At 32.7% G+C, this 12,155-nt stretch overlaps 1 protein-coding gene across 1 annotated transcript in view; it reads left to right on the top strand.

The window, feature by feature from the left end:
* Positions 1-12,134, top strand: part of LOC128552169 (protein mono-ADP-ribosyltransferase PARP14-like) — a 54,055-nt gene extending 41,921 nt beyond the window's left edge. The window contains exons 25-32 of the mRNA XM_053533192.1: positions 67-276; positions 859-1,067; positions 2,408-2,532; positions 2,912-3,073; positions 3,867-3,970; positions 5,250-5,422; positions 7,722-7,899; positions 9,761-12,134. Coding sequence (XP_053389167.1) covers positions 67-276; positions 859-1,067; positions 2,408-2,532; positions 2,912-3,073; positions 3,867-3,970; positions 5,250-5,422; positions 7,722-7,899; positions 9,761-10,050 — 1,451 coding nt within the window. The 3' untranslated portion in view covers positions 10,051-12,134. The remainder of the gene's footprint in view (positions 1-66; positions 277-858; positions 1,068-2,407; positions 2,533-2,911; positions 3,074-3,866; positions 3,971-5,249; positions 5,423-7,721; positions 7,900-9,760) is intronic.
* The last annotated feature ends 21 nt before the right edge of the window (positions 12,135-12,155 follow it).

A 12,155-nucleotide genomic window follows, 5' to 3' on the forward strand; every position in this document is an offset into this window, starting at 1 on the left:
AAACATGTTTTGACAAAACTGTGTTGGTTTATGAATTTTCAACATCAATACAATGCACTATCACAGGAACCAAAGTATTCGATACTGACGCTGCTGCTGACATAGCTAAGAATATGGTTAAAGCAGTGAGGGAATTTTCGAAATCGCAGCCGAAATATTTGTCGGAGGTTAGATTTGTTATTTTCCAAAAGGAGCTGTTACAAGAATTCCTGAAGGCTGCTGAGGCTGCCGGTGATCCTAAAAGTTGGTTGGGAAACATGTGGAAAGGTGTTAAAAGTAAATATTTATATTTTACTTTGTATAAGAATTTTCAAAGGTAAACAATTTTTGTAATAGCTTACATTCTTTATTAATACGTTTCAATAAATGCAACACATAACAAGATCATTTTTGAATATCCATAACAAACACTTCCGCGAAGAAAACAATCATTGCTGAACATGAGTCAAATAAAAAATGAAGGTAGTTTTTGATAGAAAAAAATATTTTAGTCAAACAAACACGCACTCAGAAATTAGTAGTATTGTTTTATTCTGTAGTGCAATTTTTTCATGATGATTTCAAGAAGCTAGAACATTGAAATTAAGGAAATGCGGGAAATGTAGAGAACTATTTGAATCCTTCATTATGTATCATTTGGCTATCTACTGACTTACTGTTTTTCTTCAACTTCTCATGTAAGTGTCACGCTCGTATATATTAACCGTCAACTCTGTTCTCTAGCATTTATGTCCCTTAACAAATATTCTTCAGTATGACGCTAGTTATAAACGGGAGTAACGATTACATTTCCTGTTACTCTTATTAACCTGGTCAGTATTGTGAAACGTTATTATTACTTTATTTTGATAATTTTAGATGTTTTTGGCATGTCCGCATCTGGTGATGAAAAGGGAGATAGAGGACTTAACGTCGAACCAGATTTCAATTCTGTTACCTTTATCTTGTTTGCTCTGAGTACGGATACAATCACAAAGGCCATAAAGAAACTTGAAAACTCACTTGAAAAAGAAATGCACACAAAAGTCATCGATGACCACACTATTCGCCAACTTGAGGATCACCAGGTTATAACACGTAGACTTTCTTTATAGTATACTTTCAACATATAAACATGTAGTAATATTTTAAGTTTTCTTAAGTTTTGATTTCTTACCTCCAAATATTTTAGTCGCAGTGCCAATGAAGTCTGAACTATGGTTAAAAAAAAAAGTGTATCGTCTCGAATTACCAAATGAGTATCTGCAAAAGAACGTTGCTTCCTGATTTTTTAGGGGACAGTTTCTAAAAATCACAATATAATTTTTAATCTTACACTTGGATTTGATAGATATTAAAATATTTGTTTGAATATAAGAAGTTTTGAAACAGTGTATAGCTTCGAAATTAATATATTTCAAATCTGTTCAGATTGCGCAACCAAGACAGATAAACGGAGGTAATATTTTTTTTTACAAATTTGCATTTTAAATGAATTTCAGCCATACAAATATATCTTTACATATTTGTCAAATTAAATATTTGACAAATATTATACATTACGTTTTATATTCATATGCTTTCATAGGAAAAGTGTTTAAAATCACGGATAATACGCAATAATATTATAATCGAATTCTGCTAAGGGTGTTGCATATTAATTACCGCTGATGAACAGACTCGATCAAACCGAGTCTGCTATTATTTTGCTTGGTTGCATTATAGGCTTCCAAAGGATAGTCTAATAAATTTTATTTTTATATTCATACATAAGCTAAATATTTCTGTCTTGGTTGGGTAATCAACACAGGGAAACTAAAAATGTCTCCAGTGAAATTATAGCATGTATGAAGCAGTGTATTAATACAGATAACGTTTGACCAAATATTGAACTTAACCGAAATCTGAATAATCATCTTTAAGGCATGGTATGTTCCTTTGATATTGGCACGGTAAAATCTATGTAGGCACTACGGTGATGTTATTTCGAGTGCCAGTAAACTATGCAGTGGCGCCTTTGCCGTTTAATGTACCTAAACATAGCTTCAATATATTTTACGGCACGCAACGTTCCAATAACTACATATTGGCATGAGTGACATATTTCATTGCTATACAATTTTGCAACTGTTCACAGTGAAGGATAAAATTATGATTTCATTAAATGTAAAACTTCTGATATACACTAAGATATTTAAAACTGACTCTGTGTATAAATTGAAATAATTGTTATGGTTGTTTTAACAGGTCTCTTAACCTTTGTTGAGACCGCCATGTTTATAAACTACTTCGGATCAATTAATTAATACGTTATGACATCTTAAGTTTAATCATAGAATACCAAATACGAATTTGTATGAAAAAGATTAATTGTATATTTTTTATTTGTGTAATTTGTAATGCAAATACATACATAATACAATTATAGGTTGATGAAATTAATGGAATTGCCATGCAATGTCATGTTCAAATGAGTATGGATAAAAACAGGGGTATTGTTAAGCTCGCTGGAATAGTCGGAAATGTTATGACTGCTTCGGACAAGATAAATGTGTAAGTTAATGTTGTATTGCTACATCTATTAAACCAATTTATGTGACATAAATAATGTTGCTATAATAGAAATATCCTAATGGTTTGATATCGTTCAAGTTTATATATTACACACAATTTTCTTGCTAAGTGCTGGATGTAAATTTAGTAAAGCAAAAATTAGTCTTATTGGCGGTACATGTAAATATTTTTTCGTCTGATCGGATGTGAAAACAATAAAGTTTTAAATGCATTTATCACATAGTTTTGGCGCTTTTCATTGGTTACAAATACATGAAAAAATACATACCTTAAGACGTTTGCTGTATTTAAGCTTCTTAATCTCAGTTAGAAGTCAAATATTTCATTTTATTACACTAAGTTATAAATTTTGTAATAGATTGCTTAGAGATGCAGAGCGGATGGAGTTGATGAAGAATATTGCGCAATGGTTTTATATCGAGGTGACACCTACAGGCGAAGAAGTGCGACCATATGAAAAGGATATAAATTTGACAATAGAAAATGCCTACCGACAACAAAAGGATGCTGTTACATTTTTGTAAGTATTTTTATATATTTTATTGCATACAAGTCTGGGATTGCGGTGATTTCACAGATGCTGGAAAACTCCATCTTACACCCCGGGGTGTATGGCTCGCGTGCTTTAAACGACATATTTAGAACTATATTCATGTAGAAGATTTATGCTGTAATTTTTATTTTAATACATAGAACGAGATAACTTGAAAATTCTCCTTTACTCTCATAGTATATTTCTCGATTCAGAAAATGTTATTTTGTGAAAAATATATAATCTAACGCTGCAAATGATAAAATTTAACCGGAACTAAACGTCAATATTTATCTTTGAAACATCATAATTATGAAGTATTTCCTGTTAATGGGCGTTAATTTGTTAAAATCGTCATTTTAAAAAAAAAAAGTGCTAAGAAACTCAATCATTTGAGTTTTTTTATTATTGTTTGGCATGCAAGAAAAGACATAGTCAATGGTTGTAGATATCGATATTAATGTCTGGCTGTCGGGTAACAGTTTACGTGGTTACTTGGCATAGCATCTTTACCCCCTAAACAGTTACCCAGCCACATATTCCCATCTGCATCTACCACAAATGAAAGACTTTTGTAATATTTTCAAATTTAAGCACCATAAGTGGCATTTGCATTTGCATAAAGTGTAGAAATAGAACTGACCATCGTCACTGCCCCCAAAAAATGTCCACATAATATATACGTACATATTTACAGAATACGTTTAAAGCGTTACAATACCTCGGCAAGTATGTACATGCACTGAATATGTATTACATTAAGTTGAATATATATTTTTAGAGTAGATGGAATCGACTACATTCTTGACTTTGCATCAATGGAGGAGTATCCTGAACACGATACTACAGATAGAGCAAAAGTTATGCGACGGGATCTTGTTAAAGGTAACCAGAGGCGATGCTGACTTAGATTTACATAGCAAAAGTTTTAGCTTATATCACGACATAATAACAAGGACCCCGATTGTGCCACGAATGATAAAATGAACAAATGAACTTTAATTAATTATGTTCTATAAATAGCAAACAAGAAAATAAGTGGCAACTTTTATGAAAGTAAGGTAGGCAGGTAGTTCTTAGCTGGTAGTTGAACATTCGAAAAGCAAACTTCATACTTACTGCCAATTTGGGTTTCAAATATACTGGTATAGGCAATTCCTTTAATATGCCTTTTTTAGACTCGAAATGAAACACAATCCAGCAAACGTTAACAATATTGGGGTATTAGGTTTATCAGTTTCATTTTGTATGAATATCCAACTAGAATATAGTTTCTGAAATTAAAAAAAAAAACGTAAGAAAAAAAACAACGTCTCAAAAATATATCAGTGCAAGGCATCGTTGTTTAAAAGATACTGACTGAAGACCAAGTCTTGCATGTAGTATATGTCTGATTTCTCGTTGTGTTCTACTGACTATTCTGTCCGTGAACATTTTGAAAAATGGAAATATTTTATATTTCGGGAACTTAGATCCCGCACTAATGTCAATATGTTCGCTTACGTAAGGTACCCTTTTGGAGGCGTCACGGATCTGTTTTTTTTGTGCGGCACCTTAGTTCCCGAAATATAAAATATTTCCATTTTTCAAAATGTTCATGGACAGTATAGTCAATAGAAAGCAACGAGAAATATATAAGCCTTCACTAAATAGAGACACATTAAATCATACCTCACAGAGATATTTTAAAACGACGTCACGTCATTTTATTCGTTTGTAAATTAGACGTCATTTTTTTCAACAGTGACGTCCCTTGTTTCTTTTGACGACGTCAAAGGACGCCATATTGATTGTAACCCTCCTGATGATAATTTTTGAAACCGGTTGAGGAATAAATCAAATATACAAGTTCAAAGGGATTTGGCTATTTCCTTAAAACCCTTTTTGAATATTTCCAGCCGTACTGTGTTATCTAATACCAAATCAAACATTAACTTGAACGATTTGGCAAGACATTGTATAACCTTCCAGTAGGCAGTTTGATAATCCTGCGAAATGAAAACTAACAAACCTATATCTCCTAACTGATAAAATATGCTTCATTGTGTTTATTTCGAGTTTAAAAAGGAATCGATCTTGCTCCCGTACAGAAAGAGATAGTATTGAAGGTGATTTTTGTGTCATCGGTTTAGGAAAGCTAAGCAAGACAAGCTTACTTTTACAGGAGGAACGTATGAGGTACCTGCTCACTGGGATGACATGCAAGGCGGAAATTTGAGGGTCGTTTCTCTAAAGAGTGATTCAAGTGAATACACAGGCATTGAACAAAGATTTAAAGATTCTGCAAAACGGAATAAAGGTTCCAATGAACAGACAAAAGATTGGACTGTTGTGAAGGTAAAATAATTTATTCTAATTTTAAAGATAATATGTTAGTATTGCAATCATGAAGATCTTCTTGTAAGTTACCCAGTTAGTTTGGGATCAAGATCAGGAAAGAGACTCCGATAAGACTAAAGAAATTAAAGATTTTCATATCAGATGAGGATCGAAACAGTAGCAACGCCGAGCAATAACAAATCCGATTACACCAGCAAATGTGTTCTCTACTAGAAAATATCTTATAAAACTTGAAGCATTGCATGTGATTTTTGAAACCATTTATAACTTGAAGTTTTGTTAAAGATATGTGCTTGATAAATGTGTGTAAGCATTGTTTTATTTTACTTTCATAATAGATGGTATTTGGTCTTGTCTCGTTAAAACGTTTCATGAAAATTAGTTTTGACAGGCCTTCTTTTGACACGAGTAAGAATCATAAACGAGTTAAAATAACTGAAACAATCAGGAAATTTCGAAGTTAGTGGTTATGAGTTAGTAGATGTATACTTCAGCATGTCATAACCGTTTCCTTTTGTAATTTTACGCTGTGCTTGTCCGGAGCATAACTTAAAAAGTTTACAAGGTACTGACTTCAGACTTGGTATATGATAGGATGGCCTTAAAGAGGAGCCCTCAAGCCATAACTAAAGATACAGCTATTAAGTAACTTATACTATTTTTATTGTTATTGTCTACCTGTTGTCTCAGTCATTTTAGAAGATAATCAGTATTTGAATTTTGATTGCACAAGAACCATAAATCTAGAACAAATACATTTAAAATGATCATATTTAAATTAAATTCTGAGCTTCATTTTTCAGTATGTAATATATTATAGAAAGGCAAATGCCTAATACCGTTGTATCTTTTAGGCAGAAGGAAAAATTAAAGAGTATTGAACGAATAGCTGATTAAATGTTGGTGTAGGACTCATGTTTGTTAATAAGATAAGACCGTTGATATGGCATTTGGTGTAGATGGGTCAAGGTCATATTAACCAAACAGAATTGCGATTTCTGACCAACAACTTCTAATTTACACATTGTCACTTAATACTGTATAGCAAACGTTAACAAATACCTGACCTGGTGATTTATTGAAGCCACTTAACATTCAGGAGAGGTAATAATAAAAGAATAAAGTAAAGAGTACACTGTAGGAAAATCTTTAAAACTTACACTCTTGTCTAAGTAATCTTAAACTAGTACAAAAGATAAAATGTAAGATAATAGGTAAAGGTAGCCATCTTGGAAGCAAAGATCACTAAAAACAAAGCCTCAGAGCCACGCATTTGCAAAGTAAGCCAACAACAAACAGAAGCCTTAATGGAAAAAAATTTAGACGGGTTGCTTCAAACATCCATCAAGCACATATTAATTTATGCTAAATATAGAAGGAGGGAAAGGAAATGGTAAGGGGCAAAATTGGGCTGGGGGGAGGGAAACCGAAAGTGAATGTCGATCAAGGACGCATAAGCAAAGGGAAAGCCACTTTCCTTAATAACAGTCATACTACAACGTAAACCACAATAGCACATACGCTCATGTACAATAGATAAACACACAGCCACATCTAGCTAAGTAACATAAAAAACGAACAAGCAACACATAAGAAAACAGTATGGCACAAACCCTGTATGATATTTTTACGTTTGCTTAGGAGTGTGTAAGCATAATTTATTTATTTATTTATTATACCAGATTTATATAGCGCCCTTTTCATGATCAATTTCACGTTCAAAGGCGCTTTACATAGTTCAAATGCAGCCACACAGGGCGCATAATTCATCCTCTACTAGTACAGACACAGAGCGATCTGACCAGAGGGACAGAGTGAGACAAAGCCCCCACGACAGAGAGATCAGAAATCAGATACAGGCTTGTCCGGCTAACTTAGCCTAGTTCGTTGCGAATAGACAGCCTGGTTCTTTAACGTGCCCATAATCCTCTTGAAAGGAAAACGAAAAGTTAAATAATGATTTTCCAAAGTCAAGGTGACACTATACCTAATAACTTAGTGTACAGGTCACCTATCAGGGGCCATATTGTAGGACCTTTTCTTTTTCTAAGAGCTATTGTTTAAATTTTGTTGCTTAGTTATGGTTGCATACAATTTGTTATAATTGTTTTATCACTACCACTTTTCGCTAGTAAACTTCGATTCAAAAACACTGTAATGTATACAAGTTTTATATATTTATCATGTATAAACCGTTCCTCGTGTGCGTAAGTATAAAAACAAATATTTTATACTCTTTCCTCTTTCATTTCTTTGTTGTTAAATATTGTTCACTTTGCTGTTAATTATTTGAAAGATCGAACGAATACAAAACAAATCACTATGGGAACAGTATCAGTCTAAAAAGAAACAACTTGAAGATCAGAACCCACCGGGAACAATTAATGAGAGAGAGCTTTGGCATGGTACGAGCGCTGATCCTGTTGACAGCATAAATGCTCATGGATTTAATCGAAGCTTCTGTGGGAAAAATGGTATGTATATTTTTGTTACAAAAAAGTATACTTGCAAATATTAAAACAAAGAAAAATATCAAACAGGGAATGCCACGCACCAAAAGTGCAGCCTCCCCAAAACGAACCCCCCCCCCCCCCCCCCCCCCCCCCCCCCAGCATTGAACCTTTTTTCAATCTATACACATCTGTGTTTACTTTTGAATATGCCCTGGAAATATATATAGATATAAATGCAAAGTAAGACAATTTTCTAAGGGATTAAGGAAGATAAATTTAATATAAATGCACTGATAATTTTGTAATAATAAATTGAATTTGATATGGAATTGGGGCTGGTCAAATGTGATTATTGTGATGATCTTAAAGATTTCACGCGTCAAGTTGTAAATGTATGACAATAATTGTATGGCTATTGCCTATACTCTATGAGGTCTAAACTAAGTATCAACGCTCAAATTGGTCAATCATAAATTTTACATTTCATATTTCTCGTTTTGATTTTATTTGAAGTGTCATGCCAGGGTTTCGTACGTTCACGCTGTGGATTTATATGAATTGTTTATCTCCTCTGGCAAAATGCTTACATTGAACGTCCTAAAATCAGAAGACTTGGATTAGGAATCCATGAACCTCCTCTAGGAAGCTAGTTTTGTAAGAAATAGGAAAGTAGTACACCTACAAACGTCGATTTCTCATGCAGCTTAATAGCTTTATTTGGACGCCACAATATTTCAAATGGCGTCTGTGGATCCAAATTAATACAAATATAATCAAAGTATACAACTTAATAATGCTTCAACAATATTATATAAAACTGCGTTTTTGTTGCAAAATTAGATAGGAAAATTGTCAAGTAAATAATTACTGAATGTAAACAGACAATAGAATCAAACAATATTGATGTTGTAATAAACCAGATATAAAACACATGTACATATATTTTTGCCGACTGGCTTCTCCCAAAAGGACGTATCTTATTTTAGGGTCACTTCGACTATAGCAAATGCAATTTGATTTGACTGAACACCATAAAAGATAAGTAAACTTGACAAGTCCCATACCTGATGTTTGAACAAAAGTGTCTCCCTTTTGCAATTGTATTTAATTTTTCACATTTTAAATATTAAAATGACATTAATTGAATTGAACAGATTTTGACTAATGTAGATACATTTATACATGTTATTAAGAGGAAAAGAAGACGCGTTTACCAGAACTCTACCTTGGATAGTGATAAAGTTATCTGCGCTTTTGTACTTTAAGGTAATAAACTGAAAAACGCACGAGAACTGTTACTCTTTCTTGAATATAGATGAAACTATATCACAAATTGAACATAAAAGTGCAGTGAGTATCGGAGAGTGTTATTAACTACCAATATTACATTTGTAAAAAGGCTTGTAGTGAGGGTTTGAATCAAGTTAAGTGATAGCTCTAGCTCATTTTAAAAAAATAATTCTTCTCGTTTTGCGTTATATCTCAAATACAATGATATGGTAGTTTATCGTTTAAAGTGATTATGATTGTATCATAAATTGTAGGCAGGGCCGAGAATAGAAAATATTATCAAATATTTCTCATTTGTCCACTATGTAACGAGTTTTAAAGTGCTAATTATATTAAGTTATATCTGTCTACTAATTGCTCTGTTGTGGTCTTCTCCATACATCACAGTGACTGTTCTTAACCGTGAAAACTATGTTTACACATTTAGATTCTTATGAGTTTAGTCTGATTGAAAAAGTTAGCAAGGAAACACATTAATACTTTGTCAGTATACATCATAAAGCAAATTGTGCCGGTTCGGATTATAAAAGTTCTATTTTCCAAATGAAAATAAATTGTATTCATGTTCTTCTTATAATTTGTATATTTACAGCAACTGTGTTCGGTGACGGAGTATATTTTGCAATACATGCTTGGTATTCATGTCAAAATAGATACTCTAAACCAGATGCACAAGGAATAAGAAGGATGTACCTTTGTAAAGTTCTGGCCGGAGAATATGCTAAAGGAGAACAAGGAATGAGGGTACCACCATTGAAATCAAGTGGCGGACCAAATGCGCTATATGACTCTGTTACAAATGATATGATTAACCCGCAAATGTTTGTCATATTTCATGACACACAGGCATGTCCGGAATATCTTGTTTATTTCAAAGAATAAAAAAGAAATATTTGTGATAATAATTTGACAGTTCAAAGAAATAGAAAATGCATCTTAAATGCGCATTGCTACGCATGAATACACTTTATTTTTCATTTCTCTTTGGTAGTCGCATATTTAGAAATGGTGTTATATTATTATGAACGCAAATATTTGTTTAAGATTTTTTACTACATTTACACTAAATTCTTCATAAATGTATATATGTATGTATGTAAATGAGTCTGCAAGAGAGTTTGTGATGCAGAATAGGCCAATGGAGGTAAAGTATCAGGACTTAAATTTTACTAAATGTCCAAAATGATATATACATATCATACCGTGGAAATGATTGTTCCACAAAGCCATCTTTACCAAACAGTAGAATGTAGGCTGAGTTTTTATTTTTGATTTAAAAATGCGTGGCTGACCCTAGTTGAAATAGTGCATACCTATTAGCTAAATCTACGCAGTATTTGATGCACATGCGAAGACTAAAGCTTTTCACCGTAATGTTTATCCAGTGGATAAGTGTTTGAGCAAGTCAGTCGTGTAACACAAGTTAGTACCTCTCTAATGCACACAAATATGTTATAGTATTTAATACTGGCACAGCTGATTAGTTCAAATAGTTATAGTTTAAATGCATGTTCTGAGATAAATCTATACAGCTGCTGCATACCAAAAGTTACTACTGATCTTGTGTTCCATACGGCGGAACATTCCTCTTTTGGCTTCGTTTATTTAGATATATCACATTCTTATTAAAAAAAGCCGAAAGCGAGTATTGTAGAGCATTTGCTAGGTCAATAGTCGCCACCAAGCGATTTTATATTTACCTATCATTATGTACCACTAGATCAAGTAAACCAGTGTGAGAGAAAGACAGTAATAATTTCTGTTAATAGCGAATGAATTGTGGTTATGAACTTTTTACGCATGTCCGCCTCTGTCTACATTTTTACTGTCTAATATGTTTAGTATCAAAATGGTAACTAAATAATCATAGTTTATTCTTTAAATAAAATTTTACTTGATGTGCAGAAGCAAACTTAGAAAAATATTATCAAATACGAAGCCTCTTTAAGTACTTGATACAAATCCGTAAAAGTGATGTGCATATAGAGAAAATGAAATAAGATGCCAGCATGACTCCACACACATCGCATTAGTGCATATGTTATAATCATGATGAGGCTGACATTGTTACCTTTTTTTTTCTTTAAGGTAGTTCCGCACGTTTGCATCGAAATATTTTCTACAATGTAGAATTTGATTAAACTTTAGAAAATTTGGTGAAATAAAATATATGGGTTCCTGAGCTTATGTTTTAGATATTTGACCATGATTAAAGTGAACCGAATATTTCACGCTAATTTTAAGACATTTTTTAATGTTTTAACGTGTCATATGTTTTAATATCATATTATGACTTTGAAAATAAAGTAACAATGCCATCCTAATAAATTCACTCACAAAGTGTGATTAATTCATAGAATGATTTTCATTTCCGTACGCCGAATCCAGCCTTTATTCTAAGTTGTCCGGATTAATGACGTTACGCCATCACTTCCAGTTTATCAAACGTGCAGAACTACTTTAAATAGAAAAATAAGCTTGTCAATTCCATATTTAAAGCTGCATAATAGTAGTCAAGACGGAAAAAATCGAGTCTGTCTGCTATATTTGAAGCTACACAATAGTAATCAGCTTAGCAAAATTTGTATTGACATTGGAATGACCTTTGTATTGTTACATTTTTGTATAGGCACAAGGTACCAAATATTTTGAGGCCCCTGTCATTTGGTACGATTAAAGAGATATTTTTGAGGTTTGTAATACAAGTTAATAGAAAAAGGGAGGTGTTTGTCAGTGAAGGATTGAAATATCTTTCACGAGTGAATATCAGTTGCATAGGCACGAGTAAATATGTAAGATATGGTATTCGAGAGTGAAAGCTATTTTGATCTTACATGTGAAACAAACAAATTTTCTTTTTGTTTCATGTTTTAACTAATTCAACCCATATATTTAATAGTTTTTATTGTGAAAATGCCAGATATATTTCGGTCTAATATTTCGATAAGTCACTGCTAGATGTGTAATAATTGCACATAATCGTCTAC

This window comes from Mercenaria mercenaria, unplaced genomic scaffold (genome assembly GCF_021730395.1).
Source record: "Mercenaria mercenaria strain notata unplaced genomic scaffold, MADL_Memer_1 contig_2103, whole genome shotgun sequence".
NCBI classification, from domain to species: Eukaryota; Metazoa; Mollusca; class Bivalvia; order Venerida; family Veneridae; genus Mercenaria; species Mercenaria mercenaria.